Below are 23,538 nucleotides of genomic sequence, written 5' to 3'. Positions count from 1 at the left end.
CAACTGATACCGCGTGCTGAGTCAGCTGGTACTAGGCCGCTGCCATCGCAGGCAATGCGAATGAACAGGACCACCAGACCCTCATGGCCAACCCTCGCAGGGCCCGGGCACCATCTGACACGGTGGACGCACACGACCCAGCCGCAAGATGCCCGCTCACACAGGCACGGTCTCCCTCTGGAAAGCTTAGGAGCAAGCACAATGACCGGGCAAGAAGGCTCTCTGGCATGAGCAAAGGATGGTTTGATCACACCCAAAAGATAACCAGCCGGCTGACCATCAGAAAGAATCCACGGACTTCTAAAACAACAATAACCAGCATGCTTGACAGCAGCCCCCTGCAAAGGCTCGGGGTCAGGGCTCATCTATAAACGGGGCTGCAACATTTCTGAGGTGGTAGTTCTTGTCCAAGAAATAAGAACAACAGGAAACAGCCAAACACTGTTCCAGGGACTGGAAACCATACTCCTTACAAGCTCACAGACTTGGGTGGCACGGATGGGGCCGCCACTCTGCTCTCATTGCAGGTGGTACCGTCAAAGGCTCTATCCTGCTTCTAGAACCCTCCAGCAGCCCGCCAGAGGCAATACTGCCCTTGGGCTGGAGTGCTGGCCAGAGCTGTCCTTTTACCTTAACCTGTTCATCTTCAGACACTGGAGACCGTGTAACTGAATTTCCCTTTTTACTTTCGCTGCCAGGAGCCACCAGCTGAACTTAAGTCCCCATCTTTGATACTGGGTCAGGTACCACAGCGTGCATTTCTCCTTACTCACTCTGCTGCCAATTCACTAGCCACCCTTTTTGTTCCTTGACCTGAATGCTTTCACCTTTATCTTTAATCTCACTTTTATGACTTCCCATAAACCTCTGAAAATGTTTTTGAAATGTCAAAAGGAATAAATTACAATTTTTATTCATTTTTTTCCTGTATTTTATTTATTTTTTATTATGTTCAATTAGCCAGCATTTATTTTTAAGGCTCCAAATAATACTTTAGAATACTACAAATGGGGCATTCTTGGGATGAGCTATTTTAAATTAAGAGGAAGTTATCCAGCAGTAAGGGAGTAAGAACTGACTATGAAAACTGCATCTCTATCAAAGGACCATCTGGCCAGTCTTTTCATCTCCTCCATACAGCACACTACTCAAACCTTATTCTTCTCACTCAACTCAAGTGTCACCTCCTCCTAGAAGACTTCCCAACTACTCCATTCCACAAGGATCTTTTGCACTGACTCTATAGATTTTAAGCTGCTTTGTCATGTGTTAACATCTCCATCGCCCTTAGAAAAGATGAAACTTTCAGAGGTCTCATCTTACACTTCCATCAACATCTAAACCAGGCACACTTGGGTGTTCACTAACATATGGGAAAGATACTGTAATAACACACAGTAAACTGTTACAATCCAAGATCACGGGTGGCAGCATATATTGGGCCAGACCTTTGGGCAAATAATTTGGCAACATGATTACCAGTATAAAATATTTGTGCCATCTGACCTAGTAAACTCACTCAAATCCTAGGAAATTCAAGGGAAACTGCCTTTATGCCCAGAGATGTTATCATGGCATCATTTAAACAACCACGGTGTCCAAGAGAGCAGAAAGTTAAGTAAAGCATGTGAAATGTATTCAGTGAAGAGCATGCACCATTCAACATGATCATTCTGGAGGCCACACAACATGGAAAGATGCCCACGATAAAGTAAGGGGTCAAAGAACACGGAAAACCAGAAAGAGTTACTGTGTTAGGGCAGTGGAACAGTAGATGATGTTTTAGTTTCCTAAATTTCCATTAGCATTCCCTTGATGGTCATTAATATTTTTGTTAAGATATACAAACATGTGTATTTCAATTCTCGCATCAGTGTTAGGGTTCGGATTTCAAGCAGTGGATCCTGACACCCCTGCCCACAGCAGCCACTGGAGAACTAAACCGTAGTACCTGGAGGCTCCCTTTGAGACCTCTGCTCTAATGACTCTGTCCACCTGAGGTCCTCTGCCTGCCCAGGACTTGTTTAAATGTAAGAGAAAGAAAAAATTTTTTAAAGATTTATTTATTTGAGAGAGAGAGAGAGAAAGAGAGAATGAGGAGGGGGAGGGGCAGACAGAGAGGGAGAGAGAAAGCCCTCAAGCAGACTCCCCACTGAGCACAGAGTCTGAAGCGGGGCTTGATCGCAGGACCCTGAGATCATGACCTGAGCCAAAATCAAGAGTCAGACACTTGGAGCACCTGGGTGGCTTAGTCGGTGAAGGAACCAACTCTTGATTTCAGCTCTCTCCCTCTCCCCCTTCCCCCACTCACTCTAAGTAAATAAACAAACAAATAAAATCTTGTAAAAATAAAAAATGAAAAAATAAAGAGTTGGATACTTAACTGACTGAGCCACCCAGGTGCCCCTATAATAGAAATTTTTAAAGATAAACTATTTTTTGCCTACCAAATCCAGAGGGAATTTTTTAAATGCTAACATCCAATGCTGAATAAATAGTCTTTAAAAAAGGACCACTCTCATAAAGAGAAACCTGGTATAATCATTCTGGGAAACAATTTGAGTGTATCTATATAATAATGTGAAAAACATTCATACTCTTTGACCCAATAATTATGCCTCTATCAGGAAATAATCAATGGAAAAATATTTAGATACAAGGACATTTGCTATCGCATTTGTTGTAAGGCAAAAAAAATAAAGTGTAACAACCTGAATATTCTACCATAAGGGACTAAATAAACTGTAGCACATCCAAGTGACGAAATACTACACTTGCACCAAAAAACAAACAAAAACATGTTTCTGAAGAACACTCGTAACATGGCAACACACCAAAAAGAGAACATTGAATTAATAAAGTAAGATACAAAACCGCATTTCCAGCTTGATACCAATAATGTGTGTGTGTGGGTGTGTGTGTGGGTGTGGGTGTGGGTGTGGGTGGGTGTGCTTGGGTGTGAGTGGGTGTGGGGGTGTGGGTGAGGGTGTGTAAGGGGGGTGGGTCTGGGGGTGGGAGTGAGGGTGGGGGTGGGTGGGTGTGGGTGTGTGGGTGGGTGAGTGTGTGGATGTGGGTAGGTGTGGGTGGGTGTGTGGGTGGGTATGCTTGGGTGTGAGTGGGTGTGCTTGGGTGTGAATGGGGGGTGGGGGTTTGGGGGTGTGGGTGTGTGTGGGGGGGTGGGTATGGGTGGGTGTGGGGTGTGGGGGGGTGTGGGGGGTGTGAATGCGGGGGGTGTGGGTGGGTGTGTGGGTGTGCATGGGTGTGTGGGTGTGTGCACGCACATGCGAGACAAAAGAGATAATTTCAAGATGATGAGATGACGAGTGAAATGTTTTCGTTCAGTTTTTCAGGTTTTTCTAAGTCTCCTGCAGAGAAGGCCTCCCTAAAGCCAGAGGCGCCGTCAAGAGCCCCCACCCGACCACGCACGCCACCGCTGCTCACGTGGATGGTGTGGTCGCGTCTGCTCTTCTGGCGGTGGGCTTCCTCCACGTCCCTCTCCAGCCTCTCCCTCTCCTGCTGCAGGGCGCTCAGCTCCTGGGTCACCTTCTTAATGTTCCTACGCAGTCTGTGGTTCTCTGCACTCTTGTTGAGGTTTTCGGAGTTCAGCTGTGCTAAAAGGGCTGCCTTCTCTAAGAGAGCAGCCTCATAATCTTTGGACCCCTACAAGAGGAGGGAGGCAGGGGAGATGAGCTGATTTCTGTAGCACACTAAACAGACCAAGAAATCTGGGCTCCTTTTTCACCTTGGGGTGGGGGGAAGGGAGTTAAGGAACGAAAAGAGGAAGATTAACATAAACAACCTCCAGGACCCAAAGCACAAATAATAGGAAGATTCTGAAATAACACAGTGATGATTATGTTACCATGTTGATATTAAGAGGGGAAAAGGCTACAACAGTGTCAAAGAAGCTTTTTTCTTTTTTTAAAGACTTCAATAAAAGCAAAGAGTGTCAGAAACTGTCTTTAGTTGGGTGGGTACATGGGTGATTTTCTTCCTTCACTTCTTTCAAATGTTCTAAGGTTACCAAGCATTTTACTTTTGTAATGGTTTAAAAAAGAAAAACTTCATCAAGTTATTTATAAAAGGTAGAACATGAACAGCACCATCTGACAAACAGAGGCGGACTCAAGCACGGGCAATGCTCATGGAGGTTAGAGCAGCTCGGACCCAAAGTCATCTGGAGAAGCAGAAATGGTCAGCATGGCAGCCCCATGACCACCACGAGCGGCTGTAAATTCAGCAGAGTCCAAGGGTTAGTTCTCTCGAGAACATTCATACTTCATTAACACACAGTTTAGTAGAAAAAACATATGTGATTATCAAGCATTTGAAAAAATACTGTAACTCACCAATAATCAAAAAGAGCAAATTAAAACAAGCTTTCATTTAACAAGAAGGTTTTAATGAGAATATCCAGTGCTGGCAAACTTACTATGAAGCAACACAATTAATACTAACTTTTCAAGAGCTGACCAAGCATCCAGAAGCCAAGAAATACACTGGCAGGAATGTAAATTAATGTAACTCTCTATGGACAGATTATATACATCAAGTGTGTGTGTACAGGATAGACGTGTTCACACTCATCCCAATGATTCGGCTCCCAGGATTCAATCTCAGGGGAGGAATCCAAAGTACAGGGGGGAAAGCCTTACGTACACAGTCATCCATCACAGATTTACTCTAACAGGAAAAACTAAGAACCTAAACCAATAACATGGGGATATTCCAAGTCACAACATGATATGAAAAAATAGAAGATTAAATTGTGAATGAGCTAAAAAGTAAAATCTATGCATAGGAGAAAGCTGAGAAAGAAAAACATCAAAATGTTAACAGCGTGGTGGCTGGATGGTCTCCTGATGCCCCTTTTTTCCTGCTTTCTAGTCTCCCAAAAAGGAAATTTGTAACATACTTATAATCAGGAGAAAATAAACCTTTTTTTTTTTTTAACATCTGTTCTTTGGATTAGACAAAGGCTCATGATGAAAAACTCAATAGCAAGGGACACGTGAGCTGTCAAGGCCACAACTCAGACTGTGGGGTAAAGGGACTGGCTCCAGTTTCTTGGCCTTTCCAGGAGATCCAGCTCCGCCACCAATGCTAGTGAAACCCTAGTTGTTAGGAGAGGTGGGCTACGGCCACAGTCAATCCGGGAGAGGTGAGGCCCAGCCATCCCATGTTTCCCCATTGCTATTTAGGTCCTAGCAACAGGGACTGAGGGGGAACCCCATTCACATTTCAAAGCGGGGTTTAGAGAAGCTTCTGTTTCACCTTCCTTTAAAATCAAAAAAATTTTTAAAGATTTTATTTATTTATTTGAGAGAAAGAGAGCACATGCAAAAGAGAGAGAGAGAGCACACACGAGAGAAAGTATATAAGCGGAGGAAGGGGCAGAGGGAGAAGGAGAAACGTGCTCCCCACTGAGCAGGGAGCCAGAGGGCAAGGGGCTCGACCTCAGGACGCAGGGACCATGACCTGAGCTGAAGGCAGATGCTTAACCGACTGAGCCACCCAGGCGTCCCTAAATCACGAGGCCTAAAAAAAAAAAAAAAAAAAAAAAAAAATTGGGGGCATTGCTTATTTAAATAAACTCAAAAAACAAAAGAAGATGAACAATGATAGGAAAAATGCTCATCTTGAGCCATTTTCACAGTTACGTTTTATTGAGCACTGATTACATACGAGGAGCTAAACCAGGCGCTTTTGCACACATTGTATCTCCACTTCTCATACCAACCCTATACACTACTGCAACTGAGGCTCAGAACCGTTAGGTGATGAGCCTGTCATCAGACCATAAGTGATTAAATGTGGGACTCTCTCCACAGCACTACACTGCCACGCCCATTCCAGGGACGATCCCAATTAACACCAATAAACTAGCAAGAATTAAAATAAGAAGACTGGGGGTGCCTGGGTGGCTCAGTCGTTAAGCGTCTGCCTTCGGCTCAGGTCATGATCCCAGGGTCCTGGGATCAAGTCCCACATCGGGCTCCCTGCTCAGTGGGGAGTCTGCTTCTCCCTCTCCCTCTGCCTGCCGCTCTGCCTACTTGTGCTCTATGTCTCTGTCAAATAAATAAATAAAATCTTTAAAAAAAAAAGATTGTTTAAAAAGCATAGGGATAAACACACATACACACACACACACACACACACACACACGAGTGCGTGTCAAACTGCCAAAATCTGAGTAAGAACCATGGATTGCACCAAGACCGATGTCATGGTTGTGACATTGTTACTAAAGTTAGGGAAGATGTCACCTTTGGGAGAACCAGGTGAAGAGTATACAGAAATCTACTGCATGTGAATCTACAATTATTTCAAAATGAAAATTTTATAAAAGGAGTATGGAGATCTATATATACTGTCATGATAAGAATATTAGATGAAAAAAAGATTATAGAACAAAATAGGTATTATGATCCTTTCTACTTTTTCAAATATGTACGTATAAATATGCGTCAAAAGAGTCAAGGTGTTAATAGTGAACATCTTTAGACATGAGTTTATTGGTGACATCTATCAAACTCTTTCCACTGTTTTAAGTATTTTATAAATTCCTACAATGTGCAATTTACTTTTACAGCTGAGCAGGGAGGGGAGGAGAAAAAAATGCACAACTATGCCCCACTTTTCAAAAGTTCACATGACGCCACTTCGCGTATCTTACAAGAGACCTACGATAGCACCTGTTTGCGCTAACCAAAAGAAATCAGAAGAGGATTTGCACTTTTATGAAAGAAGACACCCAGGTACACTCACAGATACACAGAGCAATTCAGTGGTTGCCAAAGGAGAGGGGGTGGAGAGATGGGCAAAAGAGAAGAATGGGATTTAAAAAAGGTACAAACTTCCATTTATAAAATAGGTCACAAGGATGTAATGAACAGCAGAGAGAATACAGTTAATAATACTGTAACAACTACATGTGGTGACAGGTGGTAACTAGATTTATTGTGATCACTTCATTTTACATATAAACGTTGAATCACTGTTTTACATCTAAAACTAATATAATATTGTATGTCAACTACGCTTCCATAAAAAAATTTTTTTTAAGTGAAAAGGGCATTCTGCGTTGGTTTTGCAGTGAGCCGTTATAGAGGCAGCAAGCACCCAGAGCAGAGAGGGTAACCCCACTGAGCTCCTTCCCTGGGAACTACACTGAGCATCTCAACCACCATACCTCTGAACTGCGGTGTCTTGTGAGCATCTGTGCTTTATCTTGATGTATTTTTTGTATCTCTTAGCAAGATGATATGTCCTAAAGTGTCAGAAAACCCTAAAAAAAGAGAGGTTGTTTTTTGGGTCTGAGAATGCTCAAAAATTTTTCCATGCGAATTAATGTAATTGCTTCTTTGCTTTATGGCATTTTGGCTGGTGAAAATTTCATACGAAAGCTCTACTTTTGAATAGCGGGGGAAACCTGTATTTCCAATTTGAAAATACACACTTTTCAATGGGTCTAGAGGTAGCACCAGGCACCCCACACTGCAACCTTCACAGAGGCACACTGTGACTAGAACTCCCATCTCCACACTGTGACAACCACTCCACGAAGGTGAGTATGGCGGCTGTTGTCTTGATGTCAGGCTTAATACCAACCCTGTGAAATTTTTTTTAATTTTTTTATTGTTATGTTAATCACCATACATTACATCATTAGTTTTTGATATAGTGTTCCATGATTCATTGTTTCTGCATAACACCCAGTGCTCCATGTAAAACGTGCCCTCCTTAATACCCACCACCAGGCTAACCCATCCCCCCACCCCTCTCCCCTCCAGAACCCTCAGTTTGTTTTTCAGAGTCCATCGTCTCTCATGGTCCGTCTCCCCCTCCGATTTACCCCCCTTCATTCTTCCCCTCCTGCTATCTTCTTCTTTTTTTTTAACATATATTGCATTATTTGTTTCAGAGGTACAGATCTGTGATTCAACAGTCTTGCACAATTCACAGCACTCACCATAGCACATACCCTCCCCAATGTCTATCACCCAGCCACCCCATCCCTGCCACCCCACCCCCACTCCAGCAACCCTCAGTTTGTTTCCTGAGATTAAGAATTCCTCATATCACTGAGGTCGTATGATATATGTCTTTCTCTGATTGATTTAATTTGCTCAGCATAACACTCTCCAGTTCCATCCACGTCGTTGCAAATGGCAAGGTCTCGTTCCTTTTGATGGCTGCATAATATTCCATTGTGTATATATACCACTTCTACTTTATCCATTCATCTGTCAATGGACATCTTGGCTCTTCCACAGTTTGGCTTTATAGATTTTGGATACTAGCCCTTTATGGGATATGTCATTTGCAAATATTTTCTCCCATTCAGTCGGTTGTCTTTTGGCTTTGTTGACTGTTTCTTTTTCTGTGCAAAAGCTCTTTATCTTGATGAAGTCCCAAGAGTTCATTTTTGCCCTTGCTTCTCTTGCCTTTGGCGATGTTTCTAGGAAGAAGTTGCTGCGGCTGAGGTCAAAGAGGTTGTTGCCTGTGTTCTCCTTCAGGATTTTGATGGACTCCTGTCTCACATTGAGGTCTTTCAACCATTTGGAGTCTATTTTTGTATGTGGTGTAAGGAAATGGTCCAGTTTCATCCTTCTGCATGTGGCTGTCCAATTTTCCCAACACCATTTGTTGAAGAGACTGTCTTTTTGCCATTGGACATTCTTTCCTGCTTTGTCAAAGATGAGTTGACCATAGAGTTGAGGGTCCATTTCTGGGCTCTCTATTCTGTTCCACTAATCTATGTGTCTGTTGTTGTGCCAGTACCATACTGTCTTGATGATGACAGCTTTGTAATAGAGCTGGAAGTCCGGAATTGTGATGCCGCCGGCTTTGCTTTTCTTTTTCAACATTCCTCTGGCTATTCGGGGTCTCTTCTGGTTCCATACAAATTTTAGGATTATTTGTTCCATTTCTTTGAAAAAAGTGGATGGTATTTTGATGGGGATTGCATTCGATGTGTAGATTGCTCTAGGTAGCATTGACATCTTCACAATGTTTGTTCTTCCAATCCATGAGCATGGAACGTTTTTCCATTTCTTTGTGTCTTCTTCAATTTCTTTCATGAGTATTTTATAGTTTTCTGAGTACAGATCCTTTGCCTCTTTGGTTAAATTTATTCCTAGGTATCTTATGGTTTTGGGTGCAGTTGTAAATGGGATCGACTCCTTAATTTCTCTTTCTTCTGTCTTGTTGTTGGTGTATAGGAATGCCACTGATTTCTGTGCGTTGATTTTATATCCTGCCACTTTACTGAATTCCTGTATGAGTTCTAGCAGTTTTGGGGTGGAGTCTTTAGGATTTTCCACATAAAGTATCATATCATCTGCCAAGAGTGAGAGTTTGACTTCCTCTTTGCCGATTTGGATGCCTTTGACTTCTTTTTGTCGTCTGATTGCTGTGGCTAGGACTTCTAATACTATGTTGAATAGCAGTGGTGACAGTGGACATCCCTGCCGTGTTCCTGACCTCAGGGGGAAAGCTCTCAGCTTTTCGCCATTGAGAATGATATTCGCTGTGGGTTTTTCATAGATGGCTTTTATGATATTGAGGTACTCTGAAGAGTTTTGATCAAGAAAGGATGCTGGACTTTGTCAAATGCTTTTTCTGCATCTATTGAGAGGATCATATGATTCTTGCTCTTTCTTTTGTTAATGTATTGTATCACGTTGATTGATTTGCGGATGTTGAACCAACCTTGCAGCCCAGGGATAAATCCCACTTGGTCGTGGTGAATAATCCTTTTAACGTACTATTGGATCCTATTGGCTAGTATTTTGGTGAGAATTTTTGCATCCATGTTCATCAAGGATATTGGTCTGTAATTCTCCTTTTCGATGGGGTCTTTGGCTTTGGGATCAAGGTAATGGTGGCCTCATAAAATGAGTTTGGAAGTTTTCCTTCCATTTCTATGTTTTGGAACAGTTTCAGGAGAATAGGTATTAATTCTTCTTGAAATGTTTGGCAGAATTCCCCTGGAAAGCCATCTGGCCCTGGGCTTTTGTTTGTTGGGAGATTTTTGATGACTGCTTCAATTTCCTTAGTGGTTATAGGTCTGTTCAGGCTTTCTATTTCTTCCTGGTTCAATTTTGGTAGTCGATACATCTCTAGGAATGCATCCACTTCTTCCAGGTTATCTAATTTGCTGGCATAGAGCTGCTCATAATATCTTCTTAGAATTGTTTGTATTTCTTTGGTGTTGGTTGTGATCTCTCCTCTTTCATTCATGATTTTGTTGATTTGGGTCATTTCTCTTTTCTTTTTGGTAAGTCTGGACAGCGGTTTATCAATCTTGTTAATTCTTTCAAAGAACCAGCTCCTAGTTATGTTGATCTGTTCTACTGTTCTTTTGGTTTCTAGTTCATTGATTTCTGCTCTGATCTTTATTATTTCTCTTCTCCTGCTGGGTTTACGCTTTATTTGCTGTTTTTTCTCTAGCTCCTTTAGGTGTAGGGTTAGGTTGTATATTTGAGACCTTTCTTGTTTCTTGAGAAAGGCTTGTATTGCTATATAATTTCCTCTCAGGACTGCCTTTGCTGTATCCCAAAGATTTTGAACAGTTGTGTTTTCATTTTCATTGGTTTCCATGAATTTTTTTAATTCTTCTTTAATTTCCTGGTTGACCCATTCATTCTTTAGTAGGATGCTCTTTAGCCTCCATGTATGTGAGTTCTTTCCGACTTTCCTCTTGTGATTGAGTTCTAGTTTCAAAGCATTGTGGTCTGAAAATATGTAGGGAATAATCCCAATCTTTTGGTACCGGTTGAGACCTGATTTTTGACCTAGGATGTGATCTATTCTGGAGAATATTCCACTGGGCACTAGAGAAGAATGTGTATTCCATTGCTTCCAACCCTGTGAATTTTGGCTATTCTAGTCAAGCTGCAATTAGTTCAAATCATGACATTCCCAAAAGGTCCCACTATGTGAAAGAAAAGGCATTTTCAAGGGCCTGTGCAACATTCAAATGTAGCAAAACAGCCAATATAAGCACACTGCATGCATTTACACACAAACACACACACACACACACACGATCAAAACGGCGGCAAGGACACAGATTTTGGAGTCAGACTTGAGGTCAAGTCCCGACAACCTGCCAAACCAGTAAACATGCTACCTCCATGGGTAAGGATTAAAGGAGCACTCTCAGAACAGCGAAGCAGGAATGCAGAACCTAAGGACTTTCGAAAGCTCATGACCTCTGTATCTTGCAAGACAAGAAACCCAGCCAACACTGTTAAGTGACAAGACCTCAAAAATCATTCTGAAAGTCTTTCAACTAGAACAGATGGTTAGGAAATTAATAAATGTTATGTGATAAATCTGGGTAGCATTTAAATGTTCAAGGCCCAACACTAACAAGCAAAATATCAACGACTATAGGGATGTCTGTCTGGTCTCTATGCCTGTCAAGTGCCAACCTTTTTTTTCTCAAGCAGTAGGAAATATCAATGGTTTTCCTAAGAATTCAGCTTTTAAGATGTGTTATTTTCAAAGCAAGGGGGGTAAAAAAACACCTCGGTGTAATCCCTGCTCCACTTCATCAACCAAATGGTGGGGGAGGCAAATCTGAGATTCCAAAGGCAGAGACTTGCCTATGCTTCTATTGTACCATGATTTAAACCAAATTACTTCAATTATTCTTACTGTGAACCAGGGCTCTGCAAAAGATAAGACGTGGGACATAAATCTTAGGAATCAAGCAGTCTTAAATCAGATTTAACTTCTAACTTCTACTTTATAACCAAAAATACCATGGTGGGGGAAGGTGGCAGGGAGAGCTTTACGCAGTATGGGGCTTATTCAGACGATGGAACCTTATTGGCTGATTCTCAGTAATAGGGATACACTGTATAGAGAAACTAGAAACACGGCAAGAGAACACTAAAAAAATTAAAAACACAAAACTAAAATTAACCAGAAAGGTGGAACATCAAGGCGGAGACCAGCAGGAGTCCCTGCAGTACAAGGCTTGGGGGGGATAAAGGAGAAAGGGCAGGTCAAACCTTCAAGGTGTGGAAGTGACACGTGGGCGGCGGGGGAGCAGGGGTACTAAAGGGACCAGCAGTTGGGGGGGGGGGGCAGGTAAAAGCAGAGGCCTGGGGGTGAGACAGGCTCTGGGGCAAATCCTGGTTCTCTCGCTTACCATTTCTGTGACCCTATGCAAGTTACCAGACTCTGTGAACCTGGATATTAACAGAGCCTCCTCCATGATCTGCTGTACAGATCCCCCGAGCTAACCCAGACAGCACTGAGCACAGCGCTTGGCACACAGTATGTGTTCAATAAATCCCAGCTGTTATATCAGCACCGGGTTCCTCTCAGCTGCCAGGCCTTGCGCTCCCCAGGAGTCAGGACCGAGGGCATGGCCGCTTCAAGCCAAGCGAACACTTACCTGGAATTTCTGTGTCTGTGCTTTCGCAGGGGCCTCTGTGACTTCTGCAAAGGCAGCACTGAGCTCTTCGATCTCAGAGTTAAGGTCTTCCACCTGGGTCAAAGTAAGAACAGCAGCCAAGTGGGCAACGGGTCTCGCCTCCCGGTGCACACTCAAGTGCTCTTCCTGCTGGACGGCGCAGCCTTCTGACCAAGGGCTTCGCAGTCGGGGAAGGTGTGAAGTCAGAGAAGTGGGACTCCTACCCTGGCCATTCACTAGCTGAGTGACTTCAGGCAAGGTACTTAATCTCTTTGAGCCCCAATGCCCGCAACCAGAACACGAGGAGACCACTATTCACCCAACTCTAGCAACGCTAGCGCTAAGTGAAGTGATGGGTACTGGTGCTAAAATCAGGCCTGGCTGAGACAAAGCGTTACATTATTGCTGCCCATGGAGAGGGGCCCGGCTACTCCCAGAATCTCTCATCTCTGGTGACCTTCTCCCGCACCCCAGTCAGCACTGGCGCCCATGGCCACACACTGGACTGGGCCAGCACCCACAGTGGCCCCTCCACCGGCGCCACTCTACACTGAAGGTCTCCAACTTCAGCCGGGCCCTGAACTCCCGCATTATGCAACGGTAGAAATTGTAACTACTATTACTATGAGCCAAGTCTCTGCCGCATCTGACACCGGTGATTACTCAAACTCTCCCCTCTTCAGCTTCTTCAGCGCCGCCGCTTCCTGGTTCGCTCCATGCTTGTGCAACCACTCCTGTCCCCTTCGTGCCTTCCTCTCCCCGTCCCTGAAATTCTGATGTCCCCTGTGGCCCTGCTCTTTCCCTTCTACGCACTCCCGAGACAGGTAGCCCCACTCTCAGAACCGTAACTCACCCCTGAGCTGTCTCCAGGCTTGAGGCTGACATAGCCACCTCCCCCTGGACATCCCACCTTGGCGGTCCACGGGCTCCTCACAGTCAACACTTCGTAAACAGGTTCGTCGCCTCCCTCACCGCACCCACCTGGCCACCATACTCCACTCTCTCACGCTGTCCACTGAGTCGGTGGCCCCACCATACCCCAGTCACTCCAGCCAGACCCCCAGCAGTCATCCTCCCCTGTTCCTTCTCTCAGTCCTATGTCCCCTCAACAAATTTCCCCAAATTTGCTTCTAATTTTTAATGATTTCTGGCCATGTCCAGTTTCACTTCCTGAGTAGGCCCTGCCCCTCCATTCGCATTTAGCAGTGACCACTGCTCTAACTCAATCCTCCTTGGCTCTCACCTCCGCCACTGGCCTCCCTACCCCCCTTCTCTCCCTCCTACAAGCCACTCTCCAGATACAGCCAGAGACCTCACTAAAATGCAAGTGTGATCATACCCCTCCTGCCGGAGAGCCTCCAGTGGCATGCCTCCCGAACAGCCAAAAGTGGCTGATTCCACCATCGCTGGCTGGCCCCATGCAACCCCACCAGCTTCTTCTCTAGCCTCCCTTAGGTTCTGCACTTGATGCCCGGACAACCTCAAAATGCTTTTGGTTCCACAGACACCTTTTAGGCTCTTTCCTAACTTAATGGATTAACCATTGTTCTCCCCTCTGCCTCCCCCCCGATCCAACTCCTACTCATCCTTCAGGATTCAGCTCGGACACCTTCTCCTCCAAGTTCTGCTCCCCACGTACATACCCTAATCTGGTTCAGGCCCCCTGCCCTGCGCGTGCACAGCCCCCCGAACGTCCCTCCATCACCACACCTTCACTCTGTCTTTCTTCCTCACTTGCGAGCAGGGCTGGGTTTTCTTTTCTGTATCGGGACCTCGCTCAGTTAATGGGAAAACAACAGACTGCCATGCTAACAATAATAAAATAGCACGGAACCATTGGTCACCACCTTGGATCCCAAAGGCAACGACCCAGGTAGCTAACTGGTTCACAGGCGTGGCCTTGCCTCCCAAACGTCCTTCATCTCAATCTTGTTGTCTTTACAAGACTGGGCATTGTCCAATATGGCAGCCACTGGCCACCTGTGGCTATTGGGCACTTGAAGCGTGGTTCGTGTGAAATGAGATGTGCTGTAAGCACACTGGCACTTCAGAGATGACCCTAGGATGAAAAAGATGCTAAACACCTCATTACTACTACTGTTTTACTGATTACATGTTGAAATGATAACATTTGGGATATATATACTATTAAAGTTCATTTCGCTTGTTTCTTCTTACTTCTTTTAATGTAGCTACTCGAAAATTCAAACATCCACATGTACCTTACACAGTATTTTTCTTGGATAGCACTAGACTGGACATTGCAAAGGAATTTCTAATGGACTAATGGGCCCTTCCCCCCCGCCCCCCCATACTCAACCCAGCTCTCTTATAAACTTTCCACCTAAAGCTAAAAATTCAGGGCAGGACAGGCCAGCCACAGAAGCTAACAAAGAAAAATCTCACTTCGGGTGTATCAGACTCACCACATACCTCTTTTTCCTTTGACTTTAATGCCATGGTTAGACCCTGAATGGCTTTATCCCTCTTTAAACTATTTTTCTTTTCTGTAGCAATTTCTCTTTCCTTCTCTCTCAGGTCCTCCTGAAGTGCCTAAATTAGATTAGAAAAAGATTCACTAAGTTGATGCGTTCCAACCAAAATGCACTGTAAATATATCTGTAAGAGCACACTCAAACGCAGTTATTCTATCTTATTCCTGTCACCGTGTGATTAATGTTTCCAAGCAGAGCTGAAGGCAGCGGCGGCAGCTCCCCGTTACGGCGCTAGCGCTCACGGCAACAGGGCTGGGTGAGAGGAAGGGGATCAGATCAGTTAAGACGATGACAGCTACTCCTGTGGAAGCACTCCAGTGCCTTCTGGAATTTGAATACAGTCACATCAGTCTCTGAAACCCTACCAGGTTTTTTGGGGGAAATAACAGATCATTAATTTCATTCCTTAGTGCTACAAAAGCTAGCAGAGAATTTGGTTTGATGGAGACTGAACATATACATGTATAGTCTGGGTTCATTTCTAAAGATAATCACGCTGCCTCCCTCCCGGGGCTTTGTGAGGATCAAATGAGATAATGGACGGCAAGCACTTTCCAAGCTGACGGGCACCAGACAAATGCCACCTGCCAGGACTCGGGGACACAGAGCAGTGGCAGGTCTGGGTCCACACTAGAGCTCATCCAAGCTACCTGATCTTGGGAAAGAGCCCTCGCCTCTCGGGAGCCTCACAAGCCTCACCTGCACAATGGGAATGTCGGCTCCAGAGAATTACCACCAAGCCGGAGAGACATTCTCTGGAGTCCTGAAAGCCTGCCTGGCGCCCACTGGCATTCCCTAAGTGACAGCTATTGTCACACCAAGCTATCTACTGCTCTCGGAATAAAGCAAGAGGCAAGGAGAAATCTTCAATACTTTATCTTAAATTGCATCAACATACCTGGATCCTCTCTTCAACGCGGTGTCTCTCCTTCTGGCGCTCCATTTGTGCGGCCTGAGAAAAGGCATTTATTGGCACCTGGAAGGGACTCACAATCCAACAACTTCCCCAGAACAGTCAGAACGAGCATCTCATTTCCCCACTTCTCCCCACCACTGTGGAAGTCACGGAAATAAGTGTCCTCTCCTGTCTGTCTCAGCCGATGTCCCGAGCGAAGAGAAATGTAAAGACACGCAAGTCACGCGGGTTGATCACCAGCCCCACAGAGAGTGAACCACGGAGCCGCTGGACGATGAAAAGGGCCAACGGAAGGACAGGGCCCGTGGGGTTCACAGGAGGAGCAGGAGACGTGGGCTGAGTACAGCTAAAAACTAACCAGTGAGGCTGCAGAAATCACTGTCCCACTGCAGGGACAAAGAAGACTCTGCTCCATAAAAAAAATCAGGACTTTCCCTGAGCATCTAGAACATCCCATACTGTGAATGTAGCACATGCAGCAGCCACCCCTGGTCCAACAAAAACTGGGAGGTCTCAGCTAGGCCCACCTGCACTGCCAGGCCCTGGCCACCGTCTTGCAGGCCCTCTGGAGGCTCTGGGGTCTGGTACTAGCAACCCACCTCTTGGAGCCCAGGAAAAGAGAGCAACTTGTCTGAGCCCATTTCTAAATTCCATGAGGGGCCTGTGATCAGAGGGGCTGGAAGGACCCAATGCGGCAGCATGCTCGGCTGCCTCACCGGCCTCCGGGCCCAGCACCACTTAGTTCCCTTCCCTCACAGCCTCTAACCACAAAGGTAAAAGAGGTACTAAGTTTTATCCCACGAAAACCCAAAGGGCAAAAATAAAGTCCGCCGGCAACAACAAATCAACACACAGTAGAACAGAGGCAAGCAGGTACGGACTGTTTTTTTAACCGACTCTGTCTGAACATGAGGCCGGAAGTGGGGGAGACATGCCAGGGCCCCCGACAAAGGAGGTTCCTGCTAATTCCTCAGCTGCCGGGGAGCTAATATTTGGAAGCAGTCTGCGTGTGACTCGTGGGGACCGAGTGTGCGCCCCATCTGCCACAGAGGAGTCCAGGGTGCTATTAAAGTCCCCCTCCACACCCCGCCGGCTCACCTCAGCTCCTCTCTCCTGTTCTCCCCTCGGAGCTGCAGAGAGTGCTTGGAGCTCCCCAGACGACACACTCTCAACAGGACATGCCATCTGAGATTTCTCCTCTTTAAGGCACTGAATTAAAGCTTCTTTGCTCTTCAAAGACAGCTTCAACTCCTCAATCAGTCTAAAAGCGAACAAAATTTAAATATTAATTCTAAGCTGTTCTCCGAGCTCAGTGGAAGAGAAGGAGGCAGGAAATGGCGCCAGACATCGTCAAAGCAGACATGCCCAATAACTGAGCAGAAATGGAATCGCACCGTGCAGGTCGGAGAGCAAGGGCCAGAATCCGTGTGACATTAACTGTCCCCTCACCTCCAGCCTGGCCCCGGTAGATCCAGCCTCGGAGCTGCTAGACTATGGTCTGACGGAGCCACCCCCAGGCTCAGACTTTCAACAGCCCTCGCCACGGACGGCAGTGGACTACTGATTTTTTTGGCCAGGAATCCCCTCTGCAAAAGAAATCGGGCGCTGGAGCCTGAACAAACACGACCGATAAAGCGGAGCTGTCCCGATGAGTGGGCAAAAACAGAGAACCTCTCTCTCTCTGGCTCCTCAGGGCAACGTTTAAAATACACTGACTTTCCAGATAAAGGGCAAACTCGTGCGCAAGGCAGGTAAGGCCCTAGCTTTCCGGGCCCAGAAGATCAGAGACCCTGCTGGCAGCTGCAGCTTCCCCTCTCACAGGAAGCCGTCACCCGCTCCCTCACCACCCAGGAGCCTCGCTTCCAGCTCTCTCCACAAGCCAGGCCATCCTGTGCCTCCAGACCTTTGCTCACACTCATCCCCCCACCCAGAATGCCCTTTGCGACTCCATCCCAGCCACTGCTAACACACTCCCGTCACCCTGCCCGGGACTTAGGCATGACCTCCCCTGGAGGAAACCGTGCCAGCCACACCCTGAGGGCCCCACGCGGGTAGAGCTGAACACCATCTCAAGGCCACCAAATTATGCTCCCTGACCATGGCCAAGTTATGTAACCTCTGTGCAACTGCATTTCCTCGGCTATGAAATGGGGATACCTTGCTCATGTGGATTAGAGAGAAAATGTTTAAAACAGCCCTACATACCTCCAAGCATATAACACAACTCCACAAATGACAGTTGCTATAATTATACTTTTCCTTAACATTCAACAATTAGCATTTTGTCAGAGAACCCTCCAAACAGCCTTTCTGTAGCTGAGCCTCAAAAACAACTTGAATGGTAGGAAGAGCAAAGGCCTGAGAGTCAGAGAGCTTCCCTGGCTCCCAGGGGGAAGGGCCAGAGTCAGCTAAAAGTAGTTAAAGGCAGCAGGCAATGCACTGGTGCTCTGGTCTGAATGTTCGTGGCCCCCCAAAATTCAGATATCGACATCCTAACCCCCTCAGGTGACAGGATTAGGACGTGGGGCTTTGGGAGGAGAGTCGGTCACGTGGGTGGAACTCAGGAATGCGAGCAGTGCCTGACAAATGAGGCTCCACAAAGCTGCCTCACCCCTTCCACCACGCAGGGATGCAGTGAGAAGTCTACAGGCTGCAAGAGGGCTTTCACCCGGCCATCTCCCAGCCTCCAGAACGGTAAGAAATAAAGTTCTATTGTTTGTGAGCTACCCAATCTCTGGTATTTTGTTACAGCACCCCAAACAGGCTACGACAATTAGGCACAGAGGGTACCAGGGCAGCACCAGTGCGATGCCCCCAAATCTTGGACAGAGGCGTAAGATTGCCCTCTAGGGGTTCTACTCTGAAATCATCACAGAATCAATTGAAGAGGTAAAAGTCACTAACTGTATACTTGAAATGGATGTGCTCTATTGCAGGTAACTTATACTTCGATAAAATTGATTTGTGTTAGTTACCTTAGAGCAAGTTCCAGTAGGGATGGGAATGAGAGAGGGAGGCCCTGTGGGGACTGGGGCCAAACTCGAGCATGGGGCCATCCACAGCAGTGGCCTCAATCCAGCAAGACCATGGCCCAGGCTTGCCACACCTTCCAGGTTTTCAAAAGAGGCTGGAAAACCAAACTTTTACATGAAACTAGATTTTTTCTTAAATAGTAGCAACTAATTCAAACTTTTCTTTTTTAAGATTTTATTTATTTATTTGAGAGAGAGAGAGAGAGAGAGAGAGCACAAGCAGGGGGAGTGGGAGAGGGAGAAGCTGACTCCCTGCTGAGCAAGGAGCCCGATGCGGGGCTCAATCCCAGGACCCCGGGATCATGACCTGAGCTGAAGGCAGATGCTTAACTGACTGAGCTGCCCTGGCACCCCTAATTCAAACTTTTAAAAGCACTGTGTAGGCCAAATAAAACATACCTGTTGGCCACATTTGACCTGCAGGGTTCCCCAGTGTTAGCTGAGGATACAGTGTTAGCCTTAAGGATACAGACTAGCTCTAAAGTCAGATCGTAGGAGATCAAGTAGCTAAAGCACATACCTTTCAAAAGGGTGGAGGAAGCCCAGAAAGACATCAGCAGTGCCCATCCGAGTAAGGGCCCTGCCCCACAACAGGCCAATCTGTACGGCACATCTGGATCCATCTCACCAGGGCAAGCCCAAGCACCCCTGTTCCAAGTCCGCTTAGCAGCTCACCTTCTGACCTCCATTTAGCTCATGGGCAGGCCTTCCCTGAGGGAGGGAATATCTGACCCTAGTCCCAGGAGAGTTCCACCACAGACAGGCCCACACCCTACGTGAGCAGATATCCAGAGGTGGCCTCTGGCTGCCACACTGGCCTCTGGGAGTGTGGCTGGGGCACATCTGTCTGTGAGAGACAGCCGCTTGGGCAGGACTAACAAATCAGGCTTCTGTGCCTATCCAGCCAGGCCTGTGGGAAACCCCAAGAAGATGCAGCCTTTGGCAACGCCCTAACCTGACCACCCACACATGGAGACCCCACCACTTACACCACATTAAGTACTCAATAAGCATCAACCCTTCCCAAATTCCCCCTTCCAAAAAGATGAGAAGCCAAGCTTCTGTGGCATATGCTAACAAAGACCACTTTCTTCTATGATTACCTTCACATGCGCCAGGCTCCACACCTTTCCTTTCTTTGCACAAGCTTTCCCTCAGTGCGGCAAGGCCCTCCCTGCCCCACACCCAAGCACACCTGATCACCACCTTGCTTTTGTCACAGCACAGAACCCTCCTGAACTTACCTCTAACACCAATCACGACACTTTTTTTTCCCCCATCTGTCCCCTCTCCCACGCTGGGAGTGCCATATAAGGCAGAAAAGTGCTCATCTCTCTATTCCTGGCACCTAACCCGAGGCCATGCTCAGTAGCTGGTCAACGACTGAATCTACAGCTCCTTTAATCTAGCCTTAATCCATATACCCAAGCACCTTCTAGACTCACTCTTCGAAGTCCATGACCCCTCAACCCAGCATATCCCAACTGAGCGCTTATCTTCCCGCTCCTCCCACCCAAAAACATCTGTTCTTTGCCCCTTTCGTTCCCAAACTCAGCACACTGTACCACCAACCTACGGTTGCTCACGCTCAAAACCTGGGTGAGGCGGTATCTCTGCATCCTTTTCCCTCATCCCCAAACTCATCAATGATCAAGCCCCTCAAGCCATCAGGTCAATCCTACCTTCCAAGCAGCTCTGCCTGTTTTCCTCCATGCTAGTTCCGTCACCTCAGTCCTGGTCACCACGCTCTCTTGTCTGGACTTCTCCATCAGCCTGACAGGCAGTCTTCCCACCCAGCCCCACCACCAACTCATCCTCTAGGGGCAGCCAAAGGGATTGCCCTAAATTACAGTCTGACCCTGACACCACCCCATTTCCATCCTTAACTCATCAGCAGCTTGTCACATGCCCTGAAGACAAAACCCCAACTATTCAACAAAGCCCACATGATCTGGCCAGCTTCCCTTTCCTCATCTCTTCCACCTTCCTTCCAGAACACAACTCTCCAGCCATGCGACAGTTGTGTAAGTCCCCGGGTCATGCTCTGTGCCCTCAGGCTTCTGAACTTCCATACATATGGTTCCCAATGCCTGAACACCCTTTCTTCCTCCAAGTAATTCCTCCTTTATCCTCATACTTCCACTGGGAAGCCTTTCCTAATCCCTCTAAACGAAATTAGAAAGATGTTATGTTAACCCAGCATGTGTCCACCTGGCCCTTCTCTGCTCCTGCCCTCCACTCCTCCCACCTAGCTAGATGACAAGCATACACCTTGACATGAGGTTCCTTAGGAGAGAGACCCAGTCTGTACCCATTTATACCTACACTCTAACCACCACTTACTGAGCAGAAGATGCTCAGGAAGTATTTGTTGAACAAAGGGCATAATGATCCAACAGACCAGTGAACTAACTGCCGAGCAGCTGCTGGGACCCTCGCAGGGCCCTTCCAATCCGCTCTCGCCCACAACCTCTTCTCAAACCTACCCCCAGCCCTCTTGCCCGCTCCCTCCAGCACCAGGAATTCTGTCTTTCCTTCTTTGGTGGCTGCCCCTGCACATTCTGGTCTCTTCCCTGGGTTCCCTATTTCCAATTTAACTGCTGGATACCTGCAGGTCCCCCAGGAAAGACAAACCTGTAAACCTTCTAAGGGCTTCACTGCTCATCAGCTGGGAGAGATACAAGGGAACACATAAATAATTTGTATGGAAAAGGATTCCAGACTCTCACAGTACAGTGCCTAAAAAGGCTGCTACCCTGAGGGGGAGGCCCAGCTAAAAAAAAACACCCCGTCTAGGGAGGCTTCTCTCCTAGCCACGTAATGGACAAAAACACTCATTCACTCAACGCTGAGGTCCTACACCTCACAGAGAACTCTGTTTCCTGACTCGCCCTTAGATTCATCCCAAAACTTGAGTTTTCCAGACCAAAGCTAAGAAAAGGTTGCAGCACACAAAATAAATGCTAGCTCCTCCAGACACTGAAGCTAGGACACTGAATAAGTGGAAACCATGGCCTCTCCCTCAGTCTATTCATTCCTCTTTTATAGATAATCCTAAAACATGAAAACAAGGTGCAGACTCAAATCTCGTAAGGCCGAAAGAAAAGCAAACAGCAGTTGGGGAGTTGGGGCAACTGAGCACCAGAACCCAAACAACATGGTGGGCCCATCACATCAATCACGAGTCAATGAGTAACCAAAAAAAAAAAAAAACAAAAAGGAACCAGAGTCAGTATCCTCTTTTTAAGGAAATAGGAAAGTAGATCATTTGCTTTAGAATAATTTCTATCAAATTCCAAACGAGCTTGGCTCTTCAGTGGATAGGTCACAGGTTAGCCAGAAGTTTCACTTGTATTTAGTTTACACAACCTTCCACCTAGTGACCGGCAAAGCAAGGAAAGAGTATCAAAATGTAAGGTTCATGATAAAGAAAACCTCAACTCTCTGCTGACCAGTTTTGATCAAAAGTTTGGTTGTAAGACACGAGTATTAAAGACTGCCTAAAGGCCCTATGGCCCATCCATTTCTCTGGAGTATATGGCACACATTTTATTCTTGGACCAACAGAGAGCTCTGTACTGGGTCTACACTGTTTTGGCCCCTCGCACTGTACTAATCTGGGCCCTCGGCCTGCATTAAAAGACATGATAAGGGGCGCTGGGTGGCTCAGTCGGTTAAGCATCTGCCTTCGGCTCAGGTCATGATCCCAGGGTCCTGGGACTGGGCCCTGCGTCGTCAGGCTCCCTGCCCAGCGGGGAGTCTGCTTCTCCCTCTCCCTCTGCTCAACCCCCACCCGCTTGTGCTCTCTCTCACTCTCTCGCTCTCAAATAAAAATCTTTAAAAAGGAAAAAAGACATGATGAAAAACAGGTCCCACAAACTCAATAGATATTGTGGGGATATAATCACATACTGTTCCCTCTGAGAAGATTCACAAGGGAAATTTCTCCCCAACAATGTCAAGTAAAACTGGGCTTCTCCTGAATTCCTGGCTCATTTTCTCTTGTGAATAGTGTGACTCTTACATTCATCAAGACTGCTTTTCTCTCTTTCCTTTGGTTACCAAGAAGCTTACAGCCAAACTGAAGGCTACGTCTAGTACCTGAACAGAACTTTTTGGCAGGAGTTTCTATCTATAATTCTATCCCTCTCCTCATCTCCCTACCCCATTCCTTTTCCCTCCACCCTGATCTTACTCCAGGTTTTCTCACGATGGGAGAGGAGAGAAAGGTGGGGTGAAAGAGTAGGAAGGGAACACCCTTCCGCCACGCTGCCCGAGAAACGAACGTCAGCGCAACACAGAGATAAGAGCCAGACCTGTCTTTCTGCTCCAGGACCACAGCCATGTCCAAGTCCCCCTCGTGCCTCTTCTTCATCTCCAAAAGCTTGTTTTCCAAGCTCAACCGAAGAGCCTTCTCTGTTTCTGTCCCCACAAAGGCCTTTTCCAGTTCTGCTTGGGCAGCTTTCACATCCTAGAGTTAAATTAAATGCATTTGATGCAATTTTTCAATACAATTGGGAACATTTTGAAAGGAAATTGGATTAAAATATAAATATTTATGACTTTTTCTACAGCACATTTCCCCTCCTTGAATTGTACTATACATGGGGAGAATCAGTAATAAATACATTTGCCAGCCATTTTTCCCTCTTGTATCCTGAA

At 46.3% G+C, this 23,538-nt stretch overlaps 1 protein-coding gene across 1 annotated transcript in view; it reads right to left on the bottom strand.

Moving 5' to 3' along the window:
* CDK5RAP2 (CDK5 regulatory subunit associated protein 2) overlaps positions 1-23,538 on the bottom strand; it is a 176,367-nt gene that overhangs the window by 110,914 nt on the left and 41,915 nt on the right. The window contains 6 exon segments of the mRNA XM_035723765.1: positions 3,442-3,660; positions 12,416-12,508; positions 14,867-14,986; positions 15,827-15,880; positions 16,943-17,105; positions 23,193-23,347. Of these exon segments, the coding sequence (XP_035579658.1) occupies positions 3,442-3,660; positions 12,416-12,508; positions 14,867-14,986; positions 15,827-15,880; positions 16,943-17,105; positions 23,193-23,347 (804 nt within the window).

The sequence above is a fragment of the Zalophus californianus genome, chromosome 13 (assembly GCF_009762305.2).
Source record: "Zalophus californianus isolate mZalCal1 chromosome 13, mZalCal1.pri.v2, whole genome shotgun sequence".
NCBI lineage: Eukaryota > Metazoa > Chordata > Mammalia > Carnivora > Otariidae > Zalophus > Zalophus californianus.
This window is presented reverse-complemented; position numbering and strand designations above follow the sequence as displayed.